Source organism: Gilbertella persicaria (assembly GCF_025201335.1).
Source record: "Gilbertella persicaria strain CBS 190.32 chromosome Unknown B0P05scaffold_39, whole genome shotgun sequence".
Lineage (NCBI taxonomy): Eukaryota > Fungi > Mucoromycota > Mucoromycetes > Mucorales > Choanephoraceae > Gilbertella > Gilbertella persicaria.
This window is the reverse complement of record NW_026252000.1, coordinates 189,766-216,603: the sequence shown is the minus strand read 5'-3', so window position 1 is coordinate 216,603 and position 26,838 is coordinate 189,766. Positions and strand designations below refer to the sequence as shown.

General features: G+C 35.8%; 10 protein-coding genes across 10 annotated transcripts; 7 read left to right on the top strand and 3 right to left on the bottom strand.

The window, feature by feature from the left end:
* Nucleotides 1-7,499: 7,499 nt before the first annotated feature.
* On the bottom strand, nt 7,500-9,319 carry B0P05DRAFT_496345 (kinase-like domain-containing protein). The gene is made up of 3 exons (XM_051575388.1): nt 8,849-9,319; nt 8,635-8,799; nt 7,500-8,567 (listed from the first exon to the last, which is right to left on the bottom strand). The coding sequence occupies exons 1-3, from the start codon at nt 9,303-9,305 to the stop codon at nt 7,708-7,710; spliced, it is 1,482 nt and encodes a 493-aa protein (XP_051432031.1). The 5' UTR covers nt 9,306-9,319; the 3' UTR covers nt 7,500-7,707.
* A 293-nt stretch (nt 9,320-9,612) lies between these two features.
* Nucleotides 9,613-11,032, bottom strand: B0P05DRAFT_554203 (ubiquitin carboxyl-terminal hydrolase). The gene is made up of 5 exons (XM_051579655.1): nt 10,943-11,032; nt 10,806-10,899; nt 10,535-10,763; nt 10,021-10,488; nt 9,613-9,957 (listed from the first exon to the last, which is right to left on the bottom strand). The coding sequence occupies exons 1-5, from the start codon at nt 10,983-10,985 to the stop codon at nt 9,823-9,825; spliced, it is 969 nt and encodes a 322-aa protein (XP_051432030.1). The 5' UTR covers nt 10,986-11,032; the 3' UTR covers nt 9,613-9,822.
* A 63-nt stretch (nt 11,033-11,095) lies between these two features.
* Nucleotides 11,096-12,899, top strand: B0P05DRAFT_554200 (P-loop containing nucleoside triphosphate hydrolase protein). Its single transcript, XM_051579654.1, has one exon. The coding sequence runs from the start codon at nt 11,107-11,109 to the stop codon at nt 12,835-12,837; it is 1,731 nt and encodes a 576-aa protein (XP_051432029.1). The 5' UTR covers nt 11,096-11,106; the 3' UTR covers nt 12,838-12,899.
* A 9-nt stretch (nt 12,900-12,908) lies between these two features.
* On the top strand, nt 12,909-15,110 carry B0P05DRAFT_554198 (uncharacterized protein). Its single transcript, XM_051579653.1, has 5 exons — nt 12,909-13,298; nt 13,343-14,131; nt 14,179-14,348; nt 14,401-14,778; nt 14,848-15,110. Exons 1-5 carry the CDS (start codon nt 12,963-12,965, stop codon nt 15,071-15,073), a joined length of 1,899 nt encoding a protein of 632 aa, XP_051432028.1. The 5' UTR covers nt 12,909-12,962; the 3' UTR covers nt 15,074-15,110.
* Nucleotides 15,111-15,433: 323 nt separating this feature from the next.
* On the top strand, nt 15,434-16,921 carry B0P05DRAFT_476148 (uncharacterized protein; the record flags this gene model as incomplete). Its single annotated transcript, XM_051574883.1, has 2 exons — nt 15,434-16,728; nt 16,783-16,921. The coding sequence occupies 2 exons, from the start codon at nt 15,434-15,436 to the stop codon at nt 16,919-16,921; spliced, it is 1,434 nt and encodes a 477-aa protein (XP_051432027.1).
* A 966-nt stretch (nt 16,922-17,887) lies between these two features.
* Nucleotides 17,888-18,729, top strand: B0P05DRAFT_580937 (uncharacterized protein; the record flags this gene model as incomplete). Its single annotated transcript, XM_051582057.1, has 3 exons — nt 17,888-18,004; nt 18,056-18,578; nt 18,623-18,729. 3 exons carry the CDS (start codon nt 17,888-17,890, stop codon nt 18,727-18,729), a joined length of 747 nt encoding a protein of 248 aa, XP_051432026.1.
* A 259-nt stretch (nt 18,730-18,988) lies between these two features.
* On the top strand, nt 18,989-20,314 carry B0P05DRAFT_580936 (uncharacterized protein; the record flags this gene model as incomplete). Its single annotated transcript, XM_051582056.1, has 2 exons — nt 18,989-19,241; nt 19,293-20,314. The coding sequence occupies 2 exons, from the start codon at nt 18,989-18,991 to the stop codon at nt 20,312-20,314; spliced, it is 1,275 nt and encodes a 424-aa protein (XP_051432025.1).
* Nucleotides 20,315-20,448: 134 nt separating this feature from the next.
* Nucleotides 20,449-21,554, top strand: B0P05DRAFT_476025 (ras protein; the record flags this gene model as incomplete). Its single annotated transcript, XM_051574876.1, has 8 exons — nt 20,449-20,497; nt 20,554-20,578; nt 20,631-20,689; nt 20,785-20,845; nt 20,890-20,917; nt 20,999-21,064; nt 21,117-21,243; nt 21,298-21,554. The coding sequence occupies 8 exons, from the start codon at nt 20,449-20,451 to the stop codon at nt 21,552-21,554; spliced, it is 672 nt and encodes a 223-aa protein (XP_051432024.1).
* An 810-nt stretch (nt 21,555-22,364) lies between these two features.
* Nucleotides 22,365-24,300, top strand: B0P05DRAFT_580934 (gamma-tubulin complex component protein; the record flags this gene model as incomplete). The annotated part of the gene is made up of 3 exons (XM_051582055.1): nt 22,365-22,449; nt 22,500-23,478; nt 23,523-24,300. The coding sequence occupies 3 exons, from the start codon at nt 22,365-22,367 to the stop codon at nt 24,298-24,300; spliced, it is 1,842 nt and encodes a 613-aa protein (XP_051432023.1).
* A 462-nt stretch (nt 24,301-24,762) lies between these two features.
* B0P05DRAFT_589970 (uncharacterized protein) lies at nt 24,763-26,238 on the bottom strand (the record flags this gene model as incomplete). The annotated part of the gene is made up of 7 exons (XM_051582768.1): nt 24,763-24,930; nt 24,980-25,052; nt 25,098-25,533; nt 25,590-25,779; nt 25,859-25,898; nt 25,946-26,088; nt 26,137-26,238. 7 exons carry the CDS (start codon nt 26,236-26,238, stop codon nt 24,763-24,765), a joined length of 1,152 nt encoding a protein of 383 aa, XP_051432022.1.
* Nucleotides 26,239-26,838: the final 600 nt, after the last annotated feature.

Below are 26,838 nucleotides of genomic sequence, written 5' to 3'. Positions count from 1 at the left end.
ATATAGGTACTTTCGAATTCATTTCTGCTGCTCATAGTTAAGTAGAGGTCCTTGTTAAGCAAACGCGTTTAGTAGTTCTAGGCAGATAGAAGACATATCTGTTAACTTGCGATTTCTTCTTATCGACAATACACTGGTAGATAATTGAGTTTAAGGTTGAAAATACAGCTTTTGGTAGTGGTGTCAGTTTGAATACATGCTACACTTTTTGAGTATGATTGTGGTGGCTACATTTGTTCTACAGTACATGGAAATGTTTCTCATTTTAAAAAAGACACTTGAGCTCTGACTCTTCCGGTCATTTCAGCTATAAAATCATCTCTCGGTTATTTTGTTACGTATATTAGATGACTCAGGTATTTGATATAGTCAGCATTGCTATAGTCGTATCACTTCATACATTTTTGAATGTATGGCTTTAATCTCACCCCAAAAAATATATCCTCTTTACCTCCATATAGTGTGAAGTCTATGGATTTTTCATAGTTTGTCTTCGTGCTTGAGACTTGACTGTATGTCTTGAAGTATTCTTCCATCTTTATATATTCTGATTTAGATTTAACAGATATGATGATTTCATCTGCATACGCTATGATCTTGGCAGGTGGTAGTGAAGTAAGTTGAACAGTTGTTTGATCTAATGATTTGGTAGCTTAGACTGAATATCCAGAGATGTTTTTATGATTGATAATTGATAGAAAGAATGGATCTATAGCAAGATTGAAAAGTGCTGGTGGCATAGAATCTCCTTGCCTTGGTCCTCTTTGCTGTTTCACTAGATCGGATAGAGACCCATTCATGATGATAAATATTTCATTGTCAAAGAGAAAATTATGTATGAATCTAACGAATTGATTATGAAAGCCAATCTTCAATAGTATTTGTGCAAGACAGTGTGGATAATCTCTGTCATAAGCCTTTTTATTATCAAGCATCACTCCAACATATTCTTCAAATACTTTGTTGTTTCCTGCTTTGGTCATTTTGGTATTGTCGATTATCATTCTAAGTGTCGAATCTTGGTCTCCGATGCAGTACCCTAACACAAATTCAATTTGGAATTTGGTAATAAGCCGATTGGCAATTTCTAGTATTCTTGCATTTATTAGCCTGGTGAAAACTTTACAGTCTGTACTTATCAGTTTGATTGGCCTTCAATTTCCTAAGTCTGGTGAGTCTTCTTTTTTTGGTAGCAATACAACACACGCTTACTACCATGATATTAATGACTTTCTTAGTTTGATAGCATTATTGTAAACGTATGTTATGATATCTCAGCAACTCAGTTGGTTAATAACAATATTGAGTATCTCATATGGGATGTCATCAAAATCTGGACTATTTTTACGTGGACTTCTTTGTGTACCTAGTATAATGTCTTCGTAGTAATTTTCTTCAATCAAACTGTCATTCTCATCTTTAGACACGACCTTATTGAATTGGCTTAGCATAGCTTCTAAACTATTTATAACAATTCTCTCATTCTTCTATTTTTGAATACCTTGGCATCCTTTAGGTTTAAGGCATTGTTAAAGTTGATTATTGAGCAATGTTGTGTTCAGATCGCTTGATGATAGTTGGACTTGAATTTCATGTCTTTATGCTTTCTTCAAAGGTGAGAGATGGTATATTGGTTACTTGGCATAGAAGCACATTCAATTTCTTGCTCTTCAGTGAAACAAGTGTTTGTATGTAGTCGTTTTTTCTTTTTTATCATTTTAACTCCATTTTTTTTTTTTTTTTCATTTTTCTAATTTTAATTTTATTCTTTTAAAATTAAAGACATCACAGCGTAAGCGATAGAAGAAAATTTCCATCAAAAGTATAAGAATTCCTCACTCATTGAAGAAAAATCTTGGTCAAATTTTCACTCAAATATAGAAAAAAAATGCAATCGCTTACGCTGTGGCAAGAGTGTATTTTCTACCCTAAAAACAATTATATTTTCTAGAAATGTTCCTCTGTTGACACAGATAGCATACTTGCGCATTGATATTGATTTTGTCAACTTTATAATCGAAGTTTGTTAATTTATTAATTGTACAGAAAAGATCCTTTTGAACACATGGCCTAATATGGCCTTTGACTGCTCGGACTCAACCAATTCATAAAAATGACTGTACTAAGCTAAAAATACCTTAAGAAAACAACAGCAGAAAAGGAATAGAGAGGAGAGTGTTGATCTAATATTGTGCCGGCATGGGTTTGTAGTCAGAGAAGATATGAAAGCATTTGATTAGATGTCGGATAAAAGCGAATGTATATAGGCCCATTTGGTACTTTAATTAAGTAAAGAGAAGTTAGTCTTGAGTATCTTTGTGAGGAAACAATCCACAAATCTCTAAAAGACAAAGAGCTTGGTCAAAGGCACTTTTATATTCTCTCAAGCTATCTTAAGCGGTGTCTAAGGGCAACTCTTGGCCTTGGAGAAGCTCCTTGATGCATGTTTAGAGCGCTTTTCTGGAAGTAGTAGTCAGAGCAATTAGGTAATAATTGACTAGATCAGTTGGATTGCCTCTCTCATGAATCGGGACTACTTGTACGACTTGTCAACAGTGAGGCGTGTATGGTCAACACCAACACCAACACAAATCAAAAATACGAAAAATCAGGGGATCACTAGAATATGTGATATCTATATACAAATTAAAGCTAGAGCTATAAAAAGGCCACGGTAGTAGCCGTAGATGTCAGGAACTTCTCATGAATGCAATGGATTTACAGAAAAATATGTGCATTTTAACATCCGCTAACATTTATGCCGACATGGCAAGTATGCCAATTGTGTACTCAAAAAAATATTTTTGAGAAAAAAATAGAAACCACTACTTTAAAATAAATCAAAATTATTTTCTACAATGACAAAAAAAAAGTAAAAAATTCTTAATTTTCTGTTTTAAATTAATAAAAAAAAGTAAAAAATTCTTAATTTTTTGTTTTAAATTAATAAAAAAAAAGCTTGTTTTTCAATTTTTCTGTTCTAAATTAATGAACAAATCTACCAGATGTTGATTTTGTTTTTTTTTAATTTAAACAGATATTACTACTTGGTAGATTTGTTCATTAATTTAGAACAGAAAAATTGAAAAACAAGCTTTTTTTTTATTAATTTAAAACAAAAAATTAAGAATTTTTTACTTTTTTTTATTAATTTAAAACAGAAAATTAAGAATTTTTTACTTTTTTTTTGTCATTGTAGAAAATAATTTTGATTTATTTTAAAGTAGTGGTTTCTATTTTTTTCTCAAAAATATTTTTTTGAGTACACAATTGGCATACTTGCCATGTCGGCATAAATGTTAGCGGACTTCAAGTTAATTAAATATTCTGATACTACTGTTTCATTTGTCGACTCTTTACAACTCGCAGCTCTGACTGTATTAGTCACTAGAGTGTCAACTAAGAAATTTTGGTTAAATTGTCAGAGTACTATATCTGCCCCGGAGCGCTTGCAAGCCATTTCTAGAGCCTTTTGGGCTGAGGTTTGGAGTTAGTCTCTGCAGCCAGTGGCTCGTAATATGATGTATTTGCCGTTGGTTTCGAAACCATCCTCCAGAAAACTTCTCTATTACATAATTCCTAATAAGTTCCCCTCACCTCTTTATTCCATTTGCAAACTCCACCCTGAGACGTTTTTCTGGAATAATCTTATTTTCAAGTTTTTATGGCCTACAGCCACTGTAGAGGATGTTATATAAGCACTTCTTATACTAGGCTTCTCCAAAATAGATTACTCACAGAAGAAGAACTTAAAACCATTAACATTGTCATTACCGCCCTTTCGCAAGTCTGGATATAGTAATTTCGTTCACAAAAAAAAACACTTGTTATAGAGGTAGTAGGTGGTTCGATTAAGAGGGGCTTTAATCTTTTAATTTAAGGAAATTTGTGTCTACATTGCCCTAGAGACTATGATCATTTATATGTGAGTTGCCTTAAATCTAGTGAGGATATTAATATTCCTTTCATTAGTGACATCTAGTAGAGATTGTGTTGTTTAATTGGGATTAACAGTTTCTCCGAGCATAATTAGCTTATTAGGTTCATGTCTTTGTTTGGTAATACATATTATTATTGTTTGCTCTCAATAAGATTTGTCAAAAGTCTATTAATGGTCTGTGGGTAATATACCGTATAAGCTCATTGGGTCCGAGGGAGTATTATTTCTGTTATTATTGAATTGATGTATGTAGTTCCTTACATTGGAAAGCACACTAGAGATTTGTCTTTGATAGTATCCCCTTTAATGCCTACTCTACCCTACAACAAACACGTACTGCTTTATAGCTGCTTGCAGATGAAAAGCAAGTGCGCGCAAGGCTGTAATCCTTCTCTCACTTTCACCTACTCATAGCAGTGGCCTGTTTTTGATTTTATTTTATTAGTTTACTTGACACATATTAGTTTGATATAATTCTTGATGAATTGCACTCGCCTCTTGAGTGCCGTTGGGTCATCTTTACGCGGAGCAAAAATAGAAATCTTGATTTTCTGTTAACATTTTTGGTTTTTTTTGTCTTGACAATATTTTTCTTTTCAATAATTATATTTATACAAACAAAAGTTTGGTTGATTTCTGATATTTCAACAGCAAACGTTTTAATAGTACTATTTTGAATAGCTATTGTATTATACAAACATAGATATGCAATACTTAGATACGCATTACACTTGTAACCAACTCTACAAAACACATGCTAAATAACAAATATGCATTGAACATGTTATATCTAAAACATATACTTTCTCTTCCGCATATAGATAAGTTACAACCTCCGTTCTAACACATCTTAAACATAGATGTTGTAAAACAATGGACAGGCTAAACATGAAAGTACTTCCGATTGCCAAGCAAAATATGTACTCGTATAATAATTACTTGTCACTCAAAGTAATGATGATCGTATACAAACACTTCTGCAATTCCGTGTTGTCTATTCTCGTTTTACAAATACTCAGAATGAGTATGCAGTTTTTGCATGAAGATGGACAAGGACGTGTTATTGATGAAAATGAAGTTGGGCCTATGGATCTTGTTGTTGACGAGGAGTTTTTGTTGCTGAGACAATAAGCGTTCATACTCGATGATCAATGAGTATATCTTTAGAAAGACCTTATAGTTCCGTAGTACATCCAGTTATTGATGAAATGGACAATGAATATGTTGCTATGAAGCTATGCAGTAGCAGACGCTATACATCTTACACTCATGAGGACAGAACTCAATCTTTTCGTTTATTTTCTAGCAAATACTTGGATGCGTCTGCTGCTGGAGACAATTAGGTATTCATATCCGAACAGCGCAAAGATGAGTCAAATGTTATTACGAGGGCCCTGAAAGCACTTTCGAGAAGAAAAATTCAGGCTCGCATTGTATTTTTGGAGCATGAGCAGTTTCTTTTAAATTACTTTGATGAGAATCATTCTGCTGCTATGTTTCTTGTAGCACCATTTATAGGCTCATGACAACTGGGTGCAATTCCAACCTGTAGAAAGAAATAGCAAAGAAAAAACCCAGCAAATATACGATTGAGTACAAAAGTAGCAGCAAACTGTCTTGAATTTCATGACAAATTGCGTCTTTCTTGATGAACCACCCTTTCATATCTATTTGAAACGAGACATGACTTGGTCAAAGAAGGGAGCTCCTGCAATAGCTACATTACTCACAAATAAAGCGAATGCAACATCAGTTTTGGGTGCAATATCTGCAACTGATTCAATCAATGTCAGTTTGAGAGTTACAAAGCATATAAAAAAGAGAAAGCTTGGGCTTATAGCTAATGTTTATAGCGTAGGAACAGTGACAGGACATTATCTGAGCTTTTTGAAGGCCTCACTTTATGAAATGGACAATTGCCTATTAATGAAGAGACATTATCTTGTCATAGATAATGCTTCTATACATAGCTCAGTTGGTACAGGAAGATATATTCACATTCGAGGATATTGATATGTTTATCTTCCTCCGTACTCTTCTGAGCAGTTCTGATCAGTTGTTAAGAGTAAATTTAAACTTAACAAATTCTTGGAAAAAGAAACGCCAATCACTAGAATAAGCGAAGCTTGTCAAAGGTTATGCAGCTTTACAAAAAAATCACTGTTTGTTTAAGCTACTTCACAACCAATTTAAACTGCCTGCAGGTATTTCAACCAAGAAAACCCATGTAGCAATTGTGTTAATTTATTTTTATTCAATAATAGTTTCCACACTAACATCCACCTAGCTTTAACACTGGCACTAACGAATGGTGTTACTTTGCATATTCTCATCCACCTTTGCCAGCTCATTTATGACATAACTTAAGTGATTTGAATCTCGTTGACAATAGGGGCAGATAATTTATAACATACAGATACAAAGACTTTGTCCATCAATCGCTGGTCTGCTGAGATGCATGGCTTTAGGGGAGGTATTCAACTACCTCCTTGAATCTTTATAAATATTTTCCTCATACTGGCCAATGTCTGTCTCCCTTCTCTTCTGTTCTCTTTCTTATAACCTAATGCAAGTAGCAATATAAATATATTTATATATCTTATGCTCTGCTTAATTTCTAGAATTTAATTTTTTGCTTATTGAATACTTTATTTTTTCAATAAAGTGTATTAGTAATGGTAAACTAAAGGATTATACATTTACTTAATGATATTTTTATCCTTCATAACATAAAAAGAGCGAAAAAACACTCACTCGTCCAAATCATTCTTTCTTCGTTTTGATTGTTGAGCAAAAACTTGATGTTTCGCGTTGAGCACTGCTTATCGAATGATGTAGGGCTCTTATCAGCAAACAAATCCGAATAGATCCATACTTTGAAAGAATACTGTTGATAGTATAGCTTTCTTAAGAATCATTCTCTGTTAGACATGTTCAAACCGAAATTCGCAGAGTACCAGATAGAAGGACAATAACTAAAGAACACTCTTTCCACTCTATTGTCCACTTCAGAAAGCAACCAATTTCGTATTATTATGCAGTTCCTCAAAGAACAAGAAGTGATTGGGACCATTTCATGAATACAAAAATATTATGTATTGTTTATCATGCAAAGAAAGCAGTAATTTATCAAATGTATGTGAATTGAAGACAAATGATTTATTTGTATAAAGAAAGAACATCGCAAAAAAAAAAAAAATAAAAATAAAAAAAAGATAAAAAGGATAGAGACACTGAAAAACTATTAGCAGCTATGTTTTCAAAATGTATACATTTATACTTCTTTTTGGAGTGAACAGAATATTCGCCATTAAAGAAATAGAAATACAGTTATGCATTTTTATATTTTTTAGGACCGCCCTTTCGTTAACCACAGTTTTATGAACCACCACCTCTCTAGCCACAATTATATGAACCATCCCTCTCGAGCCGTTACTCTGCAAAGTCCAGTTTGAACATATTTGATAAAGAGTAGTCTCCAAGAAAAAAAAAGGAAGTAGTACATAAGAAGTCTGATAATTCTTTGACCTCTATTCACAGCAATGGCTTGATCTTTTTTAAGCTATTTTTTTATTATCGTCATATCATTGTTTTTTAGTTTAACATATATGATTAATCATTGTGTTCACCTCTTGATTTTCGTTAATGCATTTCTACCTGGAAACATAAACAGGAGGGAGGGGGCATAAAAAGTATCATATTCGCATATAGGTCTTCATAGGCTCATAATAATAATAATAATAATAATAATAATAATAAAGAAACTACTACCAGTGTTCACTAAGTACACGTTCCAAAACATCTCTGTCTTCTCTTTTATCAGGTTCTCTAAATTGTCGGTTAGCATCCATCGAAACACCAGCTGGCATAGGTGCATTATGATAAAAATAGTTTTCATTTTCACCTAATTCTTCTGGTTCACCAACAAGTTGATTTGGGTCGTACATAATGCTTTGTTTTGACTGAACAGTTGTAGGCGAATGTTGCTCTAGCAAACTCATGGTGGCCGACGGTAAATAATCTAACTTTTGTGTTGGTGAGGCAAATGAGTGTATGGGTGAATCTACAGCTGTTGTATAGGAGCGTTTAATTTTCGTAGGTGTTGTACAAGTTCCTTCCTCTGTATGCAAATAGTTTGCTTCTTGTTGCTCTAATTGATACCTGAATGATTTCAATTCGTGTATAATCATCGACTTCAGGTCTTGGTCGCTATTGTTGTTTTCGAAACTATAGTATTCATAGGGCAAAACGGCAGGAGGAGTCAGTGATTCTTCAGCTGGATCTGAAAATGGTTGAACAAATGGGTGTTTGAGTGCTTCTTTCACCGTAAGGCGCTTAGCTGGATCCAAGCATAAAAGTTGTCTTAGTAAATCAAGTGATTCTTCTGTCGCTGTAGGAAAAAGTGCATTGAAGTCTACAGGTTCAGTAGGAGGAGGTAAACCATCAGTAGTACAAAGGCTCTTTAGGTGTGCAGACACAGCTTCTGAAGGATCCCAGAATGAGATGTCATTGGGTAAACCCAAAGTGCCAAGAATTTTATACAATTGATCGACATGATCACGGCCTTGAAAAAGGACTTTCCGACCTAGAATTTCACCCAGGATACAGCCTACAGACCAAATGTCGACTATATAAAAAAAGAACAGGTTAAAAATAAATCACGCTCATGGTTACACCATAAAGGTTATACATACTTGCTTTACTGTAATTGTGATTACTGACCATGATTTCTGGTGCACGATACCATCTTGTTGTCACATATTCTGTCAAATAAGACTTTGTGTCTGCTTGATCAAATGCTCTTGCCATACCAAAGTCACAAATTCGAATATCACAATCCTTGTTGACTAGAATGTTGGCTATCAATGGATAAGTATGCTAGCATTGACGTTTGTTTTTTTTTATTACCAGGCTTCAGATCACGATGAATGACGTTGGCACTATGTATGTAATTGAGGCCAGACAGCAATTGATACAAAAACCATTGACCATGGACTGTGTCAAGTGGCTGTTGTGAGTGAATAACGTCATGAAGACTTGCGTCCATACAACCAAAGACCAAATAGATTTCTTCAAGGCCAGGAATCATATCCATATCAAACAATTGAATAATTCTAGGGTGGTTGTTGAATAAACGAAGTAATTTCATTTCCCTGAGGCAGCGTTTGGTAACTAATTTCTTGTCAAATACTCGGTGCATTTTCTTGATTGCACAAAATTGTTGATATTGCTGATCAAACGCAGAGCAGACTGTGCCATAAGCACCAGAGCCTACTTTACGAATAATTCTATATCTGGCATTGACTGTGAAAGTTTCGTGTTTATTGTCCCTAGAAATTGGGACTGTCACGTATTGTTGTGCCATACAATAGATGAACCAAAAAGGGGAAGAAGAATGAACAAGGTGTTTGAGCAAAGAACGTTTATATAGTTATGAAAAAAAAGTTTTGTATGGCCAAGCCACTATACACATCAAAGGACATGAGCGCCGTGTAAGCATACGCCATATATTGAGGCGGGAACCAGAACGACTGATAAGAACGTGGCGTATTCATAATATTGTAATAAAAGTCGTGTTACATTAAATTATGTCTACGGCTAAACAATTAAGAAATGCATTATCAATTTATTTAATTGGCGGACAAAAAGAAAGAGGCAAAACTAAACGCGCTCACGGATATTTGAATTAAAACAGAAATTTTTGTTTAAGCCCTCTTTTCTGCCATACACAAAAGAAAGGCTCATTGTTGCTGCGGTTAGGGCAAAATAAGTGTCAAAGAGGTAGTACGCCTCAAAGAAGGAAATCAAACCTAAAATGAGCAATACAATCATTTCCTTGTTGGATTTTAGCAGACAACTTTTAACATGAAATAGAAATATTTTTATTGTTGATGTCTTGTCTTTGCTTTCTCTTTAGCTTGAGATATAAGTGGATCCAATTGATCTTTTTCAGCCAAATTACGCAACAAGTTATAAATGATAGGTATAAAGTTATGCTTTCTTAGCAGGTTTTCTCTCTGTATGTATATATATATGTATATATATATGTTATTCTATTTTAATAAACAAAATCTACTTACATGCCACTTTTCTCGTTTATTTTTTTCTTGGTGCAACATTTGTTCATACATAGCACGGTCTTGGTTAGCTTTGTTTCTTGCCTGGACATCATCTTCAGGCAAAGACAACAAGATGCCATCTGTTTCCTCTATCATTTCTTCCAATTTTTCAACTCTGTCCTTGATCAATGCCATCAAACTAAAGTGAAGTTCAGAAGCACCATATCCTTCCATACGATGTTTGATTGCTTCATTTGCTTTTTGTACCCAATCATGATCATCACAAGGACCCAAATTGATTGGGCCTGCACTTAAACCATCTAATTCATACAGTGCACCATGGATAGGTGTAAAAGCAATAAAATGGTATACATCTTGATCCTTAGAGTCATTTGTATCCACTATTTCGTTCACGAAAGGATCTGAACGAGCAAAACTGTTGTGTACTGAACGAATCAAATCACTATTAGAGATAGCCATGCCTTTCAACTTGGGCACGTATTAGTTTGCCTGTATCTTGTTTAACTGTACATACATCAGGAGGGAAATCACTTGTGAATTCCTTAAAGTTTCTTAATTCTTGACCAATCTCAATATCATCTCTGTTTAACAAGATCGACAGAATAGCTTGTGTTGCACATGCGTTGTTGATGACTTGATTAGCAAAAAAGACATGCTCTGCATTATAGTCTACTTCAGGCAATGGAGTCTGTTGGTTTTTTTTGTTTTGCCATTTGAACAAAAATACAAGACCATATATATGACTATGGATGGTTAAGAGTCAGATTGTTCATGTGTAAAATTACCCTAAATCAGTTGTGAATTCAGGATCTAAGCTATAAATCTCTTCCATTTGAACACCTTGGCAACCCATGCCAGAGATCAATTCCGTAAATACACCTATTTGAATAAGACTAGGCCGAATTTTACGAAAACATCATACCTGGATCACTTTCAATTAAACACCAATCACCAGCTTCTGTCATTATCGTAATTCAAACAACAAGAAAAAGAGAGAAATAGAACGCGCGTGTTCAACTGCGCGCGTATGACGTGCTTTCAAATTTCAAAAATAAACTTTTTTCTTTATTTTTTACGTGTTTTGACATGAAGAACCTTTTAAGAGACACATCTAAACTTATATCTTCTGATATTGATCGATCACAAATCATAAAATCAAAAAGAAGAACACGTCAACCTGTTCATTATGGAGAAGACGAGCTAGAAAAACAAAGCCTCGAACAGCAAGTGACAGCAAAGCCAGGGCCTAAGAAAGCCGAGAAAGCAGCAACCAAGTCAACTAAAAAACCAACTCACCCGTCCACCAAGAAACCATCGACACCGAGTAAGAAGCGCAAAATGTCTTGTTCTGCATCTGAAGAAAGTTCTTCAGATCAGGATGAATCTGGATCAGAAGCTGAACCCGAATCAGAGTCAGAGTCAGAGTCAGATGAAGACGATTTCATGGAGGAGGAAGAAAAGGAAGAAAAGAAGCCCAAATCAAAATACCTAGCCTCTGTCCGTAAAAGAGCGGTCAAGAAAGCAATACCTACTACACCTACAAAGCGAAAGCCTTCTTTGGCCAACCGTACTATACATAGAGTCAACCGAGCCATTCCAGTTCTACCCTTACGCCAAGTCAATGCACGAGATACATCAAATATGACAGCTTATGAACTAGCAAGAGAAAGATTACATGTATCTTCTGTGCCTGATTCATTACCTTGTCGTGAAGATGAATTTTTTACCATCATGGGTTATGTTGAAAGCGCCATTCAAGAAGCCACTGGTGCTTGTGTATATATCTCGGGTGTGCCAGGCACAGGAAAGACAGCAACCACACTAGAAGTCATTCGACACTTACAACATCAAGCAGAAGTAGAAAAGACAATTCCCGAATTTGATTTTGTAGAAATTAATGGTATGAAATTAACAGATCCAAATCAAGCGTATAGTATCTTATGGGAATGCATGGATCAACAAAAAAAGAGATATACTGCTGCTCATGCTTTACAGTTGCTTGAAGCCAAATTCTCTAAACAAAATCAAGATCAAAAGACAACTGTGGTGCTGATGGATGAACTTGATTTACTGGTAACCAAGAAACAGACAGTTATGTACAATTTTTTTGATTGGCCCAGTCGTCCTCGTTCGAAACTGATTGTGATTGCGATAGCCAATACGATGGATTTACCAGAACGTATCATGAGTAATAAGGTGGCGAGTCGAATGGGTCTGACACGTATCACATTTGAAGCTTATCGATATGACCAACTCTATCAAATTGTTCAATCCAGACTAGAAGGCATTGATGCTTTTGCCAAAGAAGCTGTGGAATTTGCAGCACGTAAAGTAAGTGCTGTCAGTGGTGATGCTCGTCGTGCCTTGGATATCTGTCGACGTGCAGTTGAGATTGTCGAGACCAAATTAGCAGATCAAAAACACGTCACAATCAGCATTGTGGACCAAGCCATTAAGGAGATGTTTACCTCGCCTTCTGTTGCTTTCATTCAATCCTGTTCTCTGCATCAAAAGATCTTTTTGGTAGCTTGTATGCATCGGTCACGTGCTATAGGCTTAGCTGAAGTTGAATTTGGGGATGTGGCCCACTATCATGTCCAGACTTGCAAGTGGCATAATATTGAACCACCGAATACCAGTGATTTGATGCGAGTATGTGAATCTTTAGGTCAAACAAGAGCCTTGATGATGGAAAACGGAAGAATGGATATTTGTATGCGATTGTCTCTTAATTTAGTTGAACAAGATATCATTATGGCATGTAAAGCAGACAAATTGATTAATCGGTTATTACAGCATTTACCTCAAACAGATTGATCTCATTACACAAAAAGCTTAAATTGCATATAAAACTTGTTTTTTTTTCTTTGTTTCCTTTTCTCTCTATTTCTTTCTTTCTTTCTTTCTTTCTTTCTCTCTTTCTTTCTTTCTTTCTCTTCAATATGCTTAAATCATCAAAAAAATCAGATTCTTTGCACTTATCTTCAAATAGTGGTTATGAGTCTGATTCCTCTGAAGAAGGAAGACAAACACTTCCAAACCAAAAACTAGGCTTACGAGTCATAAATGCAGAAATTAGTGACGAAGAGGACTCAGCAAGTATAAATAAAGATTTAATAACACAAAGGCCTATTTCTCCACCCCTTACTGCATCACCTCCTTCTTTTCCTTCAACTGGAAACACCCCTCCATCTCCTCCTGTTCGAGCACAAAGAAAGACATCTTCTCTAGAAGGTAATACACTGCGTTACAAGCAAGATGTAACCTCGGATAACAAAGTAAGAAATTAAGGCAAGTTTCCATACCTCTCATACACTTATAGACCACACTCTCCCGTACTTCTTCACGAGCCAATTCTGAGAAGACAGGTTCAATAAGGACATCCACACAAATGGCAATGGACTATGCAAATCAAAATACGTCCAAATATTCCAAAGTGTCATATCATTTAACCCATGATCCCACAGCCATTAAGCGGTACCGAGAAATGGCAGAAAAGACACGAGACACAACCACACAATTGGTGTTTGCTAAATACCTGTTGGAAACAGCCAATGCGTTTTACCCCAATAATGATGTGAACGCACCACCTAAAATTGTCGGAAGTATGTGGGGAGTGGGCACAAAGGATACACAACGTCCAGAACCTTTTATTGTGGTACCTGTACCAGAAGATGCCTTGTCATCCAATTCTATATCGAACAGTGGTACTTACTCCACGCAACTCACAACAGCAACGACGATAGTGTTAAAGCAACAAGCGTATATCAACACCAACCATCCTAAAATAGCACCTGTGGGTGTGAATGAACCTCAACTAAAGAAACGAAAAGTATTGGAAGATGAAGGAATCAAATGGACTAAGCGACTCGCTAAAGCACAAGTACCAGAAGCATGTTATATGGAAGCAAGATGGATGGATCTGGAAGTGTATGGGTTTAAAAAGAACAAGGCAAGGTCGTTTGAGTTACATTTAATTGCTGCTAAAGCAGGTATTCCTGAATCCATGTTTGCAGCAGCTAAACATCTCGAAAAAGAAAACCAAGAACCAGCTACTGTATTAAAATACTATAGAGCCTCTGCTGACAAGGGATATGTTGATGCTGTTTATGCAAGTTGAGACAATTGACAAAGAAAAAGTATTGACAGCTCCTATAGAAAATGGCTACACTTGTGTTACAAGGCAAATTAGGGTTAAAACAAAGTCTAGTAGAGGGACTCAAATTGATGCACAAGGCATGTACGCTTTGTAATCAAGATTTCCATGAACCATTGTATACATTCGCATTGATGCTTACAAATGATTATCCTCAAACCGACTTTCCAAGGTAAGATAGACATACAACCTATAGAAACTAATTTTTTTTTGGAAAAAAAAAGTGCTTTAACAGAGCCTTATGGTGGCAAAGAAGCTGCTATACTCTATCTTGAAAGAGCAGCCAGTTTCAATAATTACGATGCACAGAGCAGATTAGGTTCTATTTATGAACATGGCTTATATGGCGAATCCATGAATTTCGCTCGTGCGTTTGATTATTATGAAGCAGCTGCCATGAATGGAAATCCAAAAGCCATGTTGGGTCTCTGTCGTCTTAACAATCGAGGAAGTCATGGACCAGGTGATAAAGATGAGGGCGAACGACTAGAAAATGATGTCTCTGGTTGGTTAGCAGCAACACCAGTGAATGAAGATTTGGCTTTCTCTTGGTGTGAGAAAGCTGCCGAAGCTAATTTACCTGATGCATTTGCACTTCTGGGGTAAAGAGAGGGTTCCAAGATGATTTTATTTCTAGTAAATTGTGGCTCACACTTCTTTTTTTCAATTAGGTGGTTTTATGAAAGTGGTTTTGGTACACCGAGGGATTTTAGTAAAGCAGAAGAATACTATCAATTAGCAGCAAAAGCAGGAGATAAGAGCGCAAGATCAAGGTTACAGGATACAAACAAATCAATCACAAAACAACAGCATGAAGTTATAAATAAAAACCCAACTAACTCATCACCAAAAAAGCAATTAGAGGATAAGAAAAAGAACACTTGTTTTTGCATGTAAAAAAAAATAAAATAAAATAAAAGACTCATTGTGACACATAACTCGGATGATTAAAACCTGGGGTACAAAACTAAAGAGAAAAAAACGTCCTTTTATCTTTTTTTTTTTTTTTTTTTTTTTTTTTTTACTTGTATGAATATTACGCATAGAATAAACAGGTCCTCACTTTATGTTTGGACCCACAAGTTATGTAAGAGAGGTTTTAGAGCAACAACCGTAAGTGTCAAGTTTTTATAAAATAGACTGTATTTACATATAGACAGGATAATCCAGAACAAAAAGAAGTGAGAGTAAGGATACATATGTCAAAAAAAAAGGTGACAAACAAAAAAAAATGATTAGGAACTTCTCGTGAGTTTAATGGGTACAGGGCCTAGTAAACGAGAACTTCGACATTTCTTAAAGCGCTTTGATCCTCAAGAACCCAAATCCACCAACATTTCACTTAAGGACCTTTCGTCACAACCCATCGCTTCGCCTAAAGAATACGTCAATGCTCTGTTAGCGCCCTCTTATCATCAACTTGCATTGACAAAAATAGAAGGCCCATTTGAAAAATCAGACTGGCAAAATGTAGCCAATACACTCCACAAACTTCAAAAACTAGGTCTGTCTTCCATTGTGGTACCTGACAATCCATCTTGGACTAGTGAAAAGTCGGCTGGAAATGAACTTGTTAAACAAATGTTGAGAGAAAGTATGGCATTGGTTGAATCGATTGATCAAGCAGGCGGCCGTGCTCGATTGATTTATGGTTCTGCACTTGAGCGATCATTGAATGGCAATATTGAAATTAACCTTGACTTTATTTTGTCTGCATTAAACAATAACCAGATCCCCATCTTGGTACCTACTTTGACAGAACACGATGGTCAGCTTGTACCAGTCAAGGCTAACCAAGCCCTGGTGGCATTGACACAGCGTCTGGCTAATCAAGCAGTAGATCCTAAACTTGTGCCATCTAAAATTGTAGTCATCAATAAAGAAGGAGGTATACCCAATCATGCATTGCCTGGTACAGCGCACAGTCTAGTGAATGTACAAGAAGAATACGAAGATATCGAGAAAGCCTTTTCAACCCATGAAACATGGAAACAAAGTCATCCCAACACCATGCAAGACTTGACCATGATACGAGACTGTCTTGATCAATTACCGACTGCTTCCTCTGCTATTATTGTGCCTACTTCTTCCTTACCATCTGCCTTAATCACCAATCTCGTGACAGACAAACCTCTGTATTCTTCTTCTCTGCCTGTCACTCATGCTGCTCAGATCAACCAAAAAAAGACAACGGTACTACGTCATGGTATCAAGATCAATACGTTTCATGATCTAGGCGACTTGAACCTGAATCGATTAACGAGTTTATTAGAAGCTAGTTTTCAACGCAAGGTTAATACAGAGGCATTCTACAGTCGACTGGATAAAGTATTAGCAGGAGCCATTATTGCAGGTGATTATGAAGGTGCTGTGATCATGACAGATGAAAAACCTGATCCTTCTAGTTCAAGATCGCATGCTTATCTTGACAAATTTGCGATTGCACCTTCAAGCCAGGGGATTGGGTTGACTGATATTCTATGGAAGCGGATGTGTGATAATTATCCTGAACTACTTTGGCGAAGTCGTAAAGATAATGGTGTCAATAAATGGTAAGACAGATCTATAGATACTTGTAATTCATTCCTTCTTTTTCTATGATATAGGTATTTTGAAAGATCGAATGGGTTTATAAGACTAAAGGATAGTAATTGGGTCTTATTTTGGCATGGTGCAGAAGGTCATAAGCATGCTCAAGATTACGCCAAGATTACCATGTCCATTCCACCATCATTTATGGCATAGTCTTTTTTTGATTATTTAAGCACATTTAGCTTACTTAAGCAGCTGGATTACATAAGCTATGCGGGCAATTAAAAATAAATCATTATGAATGTAAACGATTAAGAAAAGAACCAGTTTGATTGCTGCCGATCATCGTATGCTTGTTCAATCATCTTTAATTCGTTACCATATAAGAAGAAGAAAATAATTCTCTTTGAGTCTTGTCAATATTTCTTTATAAAATGCTTTAAATCTATACAAAATTGAATTCTCGGTAGGATTCTTTAAAGACAAGAATAATGCGTTACCCAAAAAAAGTAAAAAAGCAGTCATCTTTTTGAAAACGTATATAAACAAGGAAGCTCTGTTTCTTTTTCTTGTTTTTCTTTTTTCTTAAAAAAAAAAAGTAGTATCATGTCACCTTCTAAACACATTGTCAAGCCCGACTTGGAGAGACACTCTGAACTTGTCAAGAATCTAGATGAGTTTGACCTTGTTGACATTGGTAAAAGAGTACCTGAACTTGCTAGTGACTTGAGTAGCGTCAAAAACATCTTAATAACAGGTGGTGCTGGTTTCATGTAAGAAAAGACGAATTTACGCCTATACGAATTTGACTTACCTATGTGTATAGTGGTTCTTTTCTTGTTCGAAAACTTGTGGTTTTGTATCCAGAATATCAAATTTTTGTGATTGACAAGCTTGATTATTGTGGTTCTTTACATAACTTGAAAGCAGTTGAAGATTTTCCTAATTATCATTTTGTTCGAGTAATGTGAACAAGGAGAAAAAGTTGTCATAACTGATTGACTATTGATGTGTAGGGTGATATTACTTCAGCAGATTTCATATCCTTCTTCTTAAAAGAAAAGGAAATTGATGTTATATTTCATTTGGCTGCTCAAACGCATGTTGATAATTCATTTGGAGACTCATTTGAATTCACAAAGTAAGGAAATAGGCTGAATGACAAGCTAAAACAAAAGTATGGTTAGGAACAATGTAATGGGTACGCATGTATTATTAGAAGCAGCCAAGATCCATAAAATACAACGATTCATTCATGTCAGTACAGACGAAGTATATGGTGAAGTCATTAATGGTGTAAGTAAAGATGGACTTTATTTTTGTTGTATGCTGATTTTGAATGTAAAGCCTGATTGTCCTGAAGACACCATTCTATCACCCACCAATCCTTATTCAGCAACAAAAGCAGCTGCAGAATGCCTTGTGAAAGCCTATCATAAATCATTTGGTTTGCCCATCATGATCACTCGCTCCAATAATGTCTATGGACCCTATCAATTTCCAGAAAAGATTACATCTAAATTTGTCTGCAGTCTACTAAGAGGCAAAAAATGTTATATTCATGGTGATGGACAGAATTCCCGCAAATACCTGTATGCTGCTGATGTGGCAGATGCGATTGACATTATTTTCCATAAGGGTTCTGTTGGTGAGACATACAACATTGGTTCGCCTTCAGAGATATCCAATCTTGAAATGGCTAAACGATTGATCTTGTTGTTTGGGTACAGGGAAGAACAAATAAATGATCATATTGAGTTTGTTAGGGACAGAGCCTTTAATGACAAACGATATGCCATTGACTGCAGTAAACTAGAGAAATTGGGTTGGACACCAAAAGTGAATTTTGAACAAGGATTGTTAAAGACAAGTAAGTGTGTTTATTTTTCCTTACAATAGCTAATATCCATATAGTTGATTGGTATAGACAATGTACAGATACATGGTGGGGTGATATTTCAAGTGCTCTTATCCCTCATCCTTTTAAAGTGATTCCTTCTTATAATGAACCTTCCTCATAAATTAAAATTAAGCAAAAATTAACATTTTAGGCCTTACAATCTAATTCATGATCTTCCATCTAAATTGACCAAGCCAATAGGATAACACCGCATTATGAATTAGCACGTCAGTTTTTATCTTCCCGGTTAAAACTCTGTTTATTCGGGCATAGTTCAACCGGTATAAACTTTATTCCATTCGATAACTATTTTATGTATATTCTCTTTCGCTTTCATGTCTGTTGTTGATCATGATGATTTGTTGTCCGACTATTTACAAATGGAAAGGACACTTTCATGGCAGGATGTGAGAGATGCTCCTTCGTTATCCAATCATAACTATCGATTTGTAGAAATCTCAAACAGAAAATACAGAAAACCACCTATTTGGTTTTCAGTGAAAGTGAACCGTATCGACGGCAACAGTCAACAAACGACCTGTCACCCGGGTTCTATTTTTGAAGGCACAGTCAATATCAAATTAGAGACACCAATAGCAGCACAATATCTGAAGCTTGTCTTTAAAGGAGCAGGTAGGTAGCACCATTTTATGTGTCCTTCCTGTAACCCTCTTTTTTTTATAGAGAAAATACACAGTGATGTGATTGGAAAAGAACATAAACGAAAAGGAGAACGGTTGTTTGCTATCCGTACTGTTCTCTGGGGCATTCCTGACGATAATGAGATACAGACACAATGGCCTATTATTGAACCCGGTGAACATCAATTTCCATTTATGTGCGAAATGCCTATGGTGAATTATCCTCCCACATTCAGACACCACCTTGCATCGTGTGAATTTGAATTAGTCGCTTGTTTAGAGCGACCTGGCATTCGACCCTTCCAGACAACACCATACTATTTGCGTTATGAGCCCTTTTTGAGCTCAAGTCAATCAAAGCAAGCAGCACTATACCAAGAAAAAGTACGGTTATCCAACGCCTATAAAGCCACTATCAGCCTACCAGGTGGCTGTCAATATAACTTGCTTGATACTCGGTCTATTCCACTTGAATTATCGATTCAACATTTACTGAACAAGCAACAGCCATCTGAAGTACTGAATCATATTGAAGTCTATGTGAAGCGGCAAGTGGATGTGACGCATGGTACTTATTTCCGCTCTGATACCATGGTCATGAGTCATGTAGACCAATCGACTTTTAGACTCAAACGTACAAAAGCAGGCACTCGTACTTTTGCTATCACCCTACCTTTACCAACCCGCATTAACCCAGACTTGGACCAGACAACCCAACGAAATTTCGAAGTGCTTGGCATGACAACCCACATTGATTTTTCTAAGCATATTCATATGAACTATAGGCTGTATGTGACAGCCAAAGTCAAACATGGCTTGATTTGGACAAAAAGGCAATTGTTCTGTATTCCTCTCCATTTCGGTACCATGTCTCGAGGAGAACAAGTGCCGAGTAGTCTTGTGAGTTACAGAGACCCTGTTGTTACGGCTGATACAACCTTATCTACTAAGCCAAGGTTCATAAGAGCACCTAGCTTAGATGAACAATTGCCTGCTTATGATGAAGAAACATCACCACCTGTTTATCAACACACATTTGGATTATTTCGACTTGTATCTACTTGAATAAAAATGTACGTCATATGAATTGCCTTTCTTGGTGTTTACAAAATGAGCTGCAAAAAAAAAGAAAAAGGAAAAACCTCTCTTTTTCTTCTTTTTTGTTTAAAACAACATAAAATAAAATAAAAAAAAATATCATGTCAACACAACAAGGAAAAACTTATCAATTTAAGCTTGTACTTTTAGGTAAAAAGAAAAAAAGAAGTTGAAAAGAGATGAGAAGATTAACACTTTTGTTATAGGCGAATCTGCCGTAGGCAAGTCAAGGTAATATTTTCCATTTCATCGTAAACAAAATAGACTTAAATATTTCCTATAGCTTGGTGATGCGTTTCGTAAAGGACCATTTTGATGAATACAGAGAAAGTACTATTGGTGGTAAGTTGCACTCCTCTCTCTCTCTCTCTCTCTCCTTATTGTATAAGGAGATGATTTTCTTTGTTATGGAGATAATAACTCTTAGTTTTCTATAGCTGCTTTCTTGGCACAGACAATTTCTTTGGATGATAATACGACAGTGAAATTCGAGATTTGGTATGTTGACTCACTTATCTATATAAACTCATTGCTCTCTTTAGGGATACAGCAGGTCAAGAAAGATACAAGGTAAAATTATTATTATTATAGTAATTACAAATTTGAAATTGAAATTTAAAAACACATGTGTATTCTATAAATATCATCTAGAGTTTGGCACCAATGTACTATCGTAATGCTAATTGTGCTGTTGTTGTCTATGACATTACACAAGCTGTAAGTTGATATTCTCTCTTTTTTGACATTCATATTAACTTCCTATGCATAGTCTTCTTTGGATAAAGCCAAGGCTTGGGTGAATGAATTACAACGCCAAGCAGATCCCAATATTGTTATTGCATTAGCAGGTAATAAGAGTGATCTTGAGGCAAGAAGAGCCATTGAGACAAAGGTAAGTTCAAGCGTTGATAACTGATTTTTTTATTTATTTATTTATTTATCATAGACAGCACAAGAATATGCAGATGAAGCTGGTTTATTATTCTTTGAGACTTCAGCAAAGACAGCTGATAACGTAAATGCATTATTCCATGCGATAGCAAAGCGTATGCCTCTTGACCAGCTCGCAGATAACTCTCGCGGACGTAACAGAATGAATGCTCGTGGTGGTGGTGTTGATTTGGAAAGCTCAGGAAATTCCGCTGCTGGTGGTTGTGCTTGTAAGTTCTTGTTCTTTATGCTATTGAAGCTCATGCTTTTTTTGTAGGTTAAATCGAATTCCATCGCTCTTCTTTCTCATTGATATACACCTCTCTCTCTCTCTCTCTTTCTTCTTTTTCCCCCCTTTTTTTTTAAATATATATACACATATGTAAACAACATGGATCTATATTCATTTTTTTTTGAAGTGTATTCTCTGAACTGGGTTTAAATGAAATGCGCGTTTTATAGATGACTATGGCGCGTGTGCTTCTTGGTTTTTTTTTTCTTTTTTCTTGTTTTTCTTTATGTCGCGTATCAACCGTTCTGCTACACAGTCGCCTGCTTTTAATAGAATAGAAAGGCCTTTTCGTTCAGCTACTATAGGAGCAACACCTTCTTCTCTTGAACAAAACACAACAAGAAAAAGTGTATTGCTTTCAGAGAACCAACTCAATAAAGTAACATATTGTTATTTTTTTTTTGTTTTAATGTCTGTGTAGATTAGTCGAAAACTTGCAAATATTCGTCATGAATCATTGAACGTTGATACTCCTGAACCAGATATACCTTCTTTTCAAGCAAGTCCAATATCTATCCAGCATAATTTAGGTAAAAAAAAAAAAAAAAAAATGGGGCTTAAACAATAAGGATTGACATGATATATCATAGGCAATTTTCAACAGCAGCATACCATAGGTGACTTCTCTGTTAAAATTCAAGAATATGCTATTATTGAAGATTTATTACATGTTTTAGTGGTATGTTTATATCAAACTACGATAAATACTCAACGTATACATAGGGTGTTACTGGAGAATATATTAAATGTATATATCCTCAATCATCAAAAGAAGACGATACAAGCAATGCTGATATGGAAGATGTGCAATCAAATTACCCTGACCTCTTTGAACATAATATATGGAACGCCATTACTTATTCCATTGATCCAACACTTGGTAAAAAAAAAATACATATACATATACATACGGATATTCATTGTATTTAGATCCAAGTTTAAAGCATTTAGTAGAAAAGATGTTACCTTTAGCCACACATTACATGTCAATAGAAGCCTTTGTGAGCCAATATTCGAGATTCGAGTATGGCACAGTCAATCATGCATTATGTGCTGGTATTCGAGTGTTTATCAAAGACCACCTTACTTTTGTAGCTCAACTTGAACACGCATTTCAAACATCGCCAGAATTCACTTTACAACGCTTATGGTTCTATGCTCAAGATATTCTGCAGAGCATGAAGATTGTTCATGATTTAGCCATGTGTATTCGATCCATCAAAGCCAATCTGCATGAATCAGAAGCACAGGAACAAGACGATATTGATGCTGTGATTGAAGGTCTTCAGGAAGAAAACAGCGATGAAATTCATATACCAGAAAAGCAAAAAGGTGGTGCAATTCTCAACATTTTATCAGAACGGTTGATTGGACTCAGTGGTAATCCCAAATGCAAACAGATTTATACTGCTTTACTTTCGAAAGCGAGTGTGCCTTATTTTGATGTTTTGCATCAATGGATCTATCATGGAGAAATCAGAGATCCTTATAATGAATTTATGGTGGTGGAGAAACGTAATGTGAACAAAGATAATCTGAAAGAAGACTATAATGACACCTATTGGGAAACAAGATATACTATACGTGAAGGTGTAGTGCCTGTGTTTCTCGAGTCCATGAAGCATCAGATCTTATTAGCAGGGAAATTCCTCAATGTGGTGCGAGAGTGTGGTGTTACGATTGCGAATCCTGAAGAAATGCAAAATGAGATTTCAGTGCAGGATTTAAGGCTTGATTCCCCTTTGCAGAGAACAGATCAACAACAGATCAATATACCTACCAGAAGTGAAGTCTGGGCTGCAGTGGATGGAAGTCGGTTCATCAAGAATTTAGAAATTGCCTATAAATATGCAAATCAAGCACTACTTAACTTACTACTCAAAGACCAACAGTTGATAGGGCGGTTACGGCAAGTACTTGTTGTATTATGATTCAGTCACTCATGTCTTATAGTTCTCTCAAGCATTACTTTTTCCTTGACCAGTCTGATTTCCTTACGTCCTTTTTAGATTTGGCCAAAGATGAACTTAAAGAACCTGCTAACGAAATACCACAAACACGACTCCAGTCCTTGATGGACCTTGTGTTACGTAACCCATCTTCTGTAGCAGCCTATGATCCATTTAAAGAAGACGTCAAGGTCTCCATGAGTCATCTTCGCCTGATTGATCAACTTTTACGTATCATTAATGTCTCTGGTATGGACGCAGCCTTTACCTCAACCCGTCAAGATACAGCTGGACTACTTGAACGCAGTCAAAGTCTAGCGAATATCATTGCTATGCCGCCTAGTAACCGAGAACCTCTTTCGGGTTATGAAGCGCTTTGTCTTGACTACACTGTTACCTTTCCTCTATCCCTTGTGATTTCTCGCAAAGCGTTAACAAAGTACCAACTGTTATTTCGACATATTTTGAACCTCAAACATGTAGAAGATTTATTATGTGGTGTTTGGATGGATCAAAAGAACAGTTTATGGAAATCCCGGTCATCGCATTGCGAGCATTGGAAGTTTCGTATCTATTCACTTCGAAATCGTATGTTGACATTTATACAACAGTTTGCGTATTATGTGACAAATGAAGTCTTGGAGCCAAATTGGGTACGATTAGAAGCAAATTTAACTCGAATCACTACCGTGGATCAAGTGTTGCAGTATCATTCAGACTTTTTAGATACTTGTTTAAAAGAATGCATGTTGACAAATTCAAAACTGCTCCGTGTATGTTGATTGGAAGTTTTTTTTTTTGACGCTCTTCTCATCCTCTTTCTTTAGATATTTAACAAATTGATGGGATCCTGCTTAGCATTTACGACACAAGCAGAAAAGTTTACAAATATATTGACAGTCATGGAAGAAGAACAACAGGTGGATCAATTTGGTATACCAAAGTCAGGTCTGGGTGATACAGCCAGTACTTTATATGAAAGCACCAATCGTTCTTTATCCAAAATTGAAGAATCCTTCTTGTACCATATGAAATTATTGATTGACGCATTGAATTTCTATTCGACACAAGAAACTGTTCAGTTCCTGTGTCTTGTTGTCAGATTAGACTATAATCAATTTTATAACAAGACAAAAAGATAGAGAAAATGTTGAATATATTTACAAAAGAGGGAGAATATACATGTTGAATGAATGGTGGTCTATGTGATATGATAATGAATAAATAGTAAGGAGGAAGGGACTTCAAGCTTGTTCTTGTAAAAGTTCATTTTGGGTCTTTTCTTTGGCTTCTTTCATTGCATTTGTGTTTACTGCCAAGAACCCAATGATGACAAGCAAAGCACCAAGAGTATATTTGAAACCAGGTATGAATCCCTTGAAGCAGATATCGCCAATTAAAGCAAGTGGAATCTAAGTGGCATAATGAGCATCATTGTCTATCTATCATCTGTGCACTTACAGTTAAAGAAATACCCAAAGTAACCACCAATGGAGAAGTCATTAGCATCGATAACAACCATAAATAATCCGATCTATTTAGAATAAGTAACCCAATGGACAATCATGAATGAACTTACAGAAAGGTGCCTACAAAAGCATTCAATAAAATGACAGTCCATAAGGTAGCATTCATAGGTATTTCAAATGTCTCGAAACCAATATAATTGAGAATGGGTATCATTGGCCATAACAACAAGACATTAAAAGCACCAACAAAACCGAAAAACAACGGCATATCAATACGATCTTCACTTCCAATTCTCAATTTCAAAAGTGTTGTATAACATCCGTAAAATATAGCACCTAACAAAGCTAAGAAATCACCAATCAAAGGTGCAGGTACTGGATAACGATACAAGACATGAACGATTGGATCATGAGCAAGTTCACCATGTGAGTTGTCAGCATAAGAGACGAGAGACACACCCACAAGGCAAATCAAGACGGCAAAGAGTTTAATCATGTTCATCTGTTCCACTTTAAAAAGAGCACCGATGCCCAAGGTAAACAAACCTATGTTTAGGTTAACTCGACTGCTTTCTTGGATTTTTTCTCCCTTTTTTTTTTACCTGACATGGAGGCCAAAATGGTACTGCTGCCTACAGTAGTAAAGGCAAGACTGGAATTGGTGGTGTAATTAGCAAAGAACCAAAGAATACAAAATTCTAGACTGAGTTTGATTGTATCATACGTTGATAACTTGTGGTTCTGCTTATCATCAGTTGACTCGGACACTGTGGCTGTATTGTAACCAGCAGACTGTAAAGAAAGATGATCAGTTTGTGCTACATTTACTAATTTTGTCATTCATCGCCTTAAAAAGCAAAAGATAGAATACCTTGATTCCGTTATTATTTTTATGATGATGTGATAATAACCTAGTATGATTCGTTAGTTACATACATAACTGGATTGTATGACTTACTTTGTGGACTCATCGATAGAGTTGTGCTGTTTAGGTTGTCTAAGTCGCTTGAACAACAATGGCACAAGATAGAAAGAAAATGTAGCCGTATTGAGATAGGTGACAAGAAAGGGCTTATTGTAATTCATTTCACCAAATAAGCTCTATAAATATATGAATAAATCGAATTTTCATCTTGATATTAAATTTACATTCATGGCAAATGATGATGACACCCATATAAACACAACGCCCCCAAGAGCAAGAATGCCTCCCCAATATCGTTTTTGGGACAAATGCTTTATGTCAGACATGTATGAGCAAGAAAAAGAAAAGAGATAGATGTTTGGGGGTGAATACTCAATTTTTTTTATTATTATTTTAAAAGTGACTTGTGCATTGGTAAATAAAGCTTTTCATTGGATAAAAATGATGGCAGAATTCAATAATTATGCTTTAGCCAATCATGACATTAAACCATCCTCTCTCTCCCTCTTTTTCCGTCATTGATCAACAAGTTACACCATCATTTCATCAAAAATCGATGAAGTCCATGTCTATTATGAAATCTATATAAACAATGACAGGTTGTGTTTACATAGTTCTACGGGGGGTTGTTTTCGACAAGGAAAAAGGGAATAGGTAGCAAATGTTTATCGAAATGAGCCATATTTTTTAGAATTTTATCTTCTAGCTCCCTTTTTTCAAATTTCCTATGTTGAAGCATACATAAAAGAACATATTTATGCAAAAACATGGCAAGTTTTAAAAAAGTGGGGAAATCGTCATTTTGCCCTTATGATAGCCTTAGAAAATCTTCATTTTTCAATATTTAGCGATTTGTGGACGATAGAGACATTTTTGTTATGACATGTCTTTATACGAATTGCTCCTCTAAGTTTATGAAATACACT

Coding starts and splice junctions, on each gene's coding strand:
- B0P05DRAFT_496345 (XM_051575388.1), bottom strand. CDS start 9,305: ATGGCACAACAATACGTGACAGTCCCAATTTCTAGGGACAATAAACAC. Junction 8,800..8,848: donor TCATCGTGATCTGAAGCCTG/GTAATAAAAAAA, acceptor ATCCATTGATAG/CCAACATTCTAGTCAACAAG. Junction 8,568..8,634: donor TCACAATTACAGTAAAGCAA/GTATGTATAACC, acceptor TTTTTTATATAG/TCGACATTTGGTCTGTAGGC.
- B0P05DRAFT_554198 (XM_051579653.1), top strand. CDS start 12,963: ATGCTTAAATCATCAAAAAAATCAGATTCTTTGCACTTATCTTCAAAT. Junction 14,132..14,178: donor GATATGTTGATGCTGTTTAT/GCAAGTTGAGAC, acceptor CAGCTCCTATAG/AAAATGGCTACACTTGTGTT. Junction 14,779..14,847: donor GATGCATTTGCACTTCTGGG/GTAAAGAGAGGG, acceptor TTTTTCAATTAG/GTGGTTTTATGAAAGTGGTT.
- B0P05DRAFT_554200 (XM_051579654.1), top strand. CDS start 11,107: ATGAAGAACCTTTTAAGAGACACATCTAAACTTATATCTTCTGATATT.
- B0P05DRAFT_554203 (XM_051579655.1), bottom strand. CDS start 10,985: ATGACAGAAGCTGGTGATTGGTGTTTAATTGAAAGTGATCCAG. Junction 10,900..10,942: donor TTTAATTGAAAGTGATCCAG/GTATGATGTTTT, acceptor TTATTCAAATAG/GTGTATTTACGGAATTGATC. Junction 10,764..10,805: donor GAATTCACAACTGATTTAGG/GTAATTTTACAC, acceptor AACCATCCATAG/TCATATATATGGTCTTGTAT.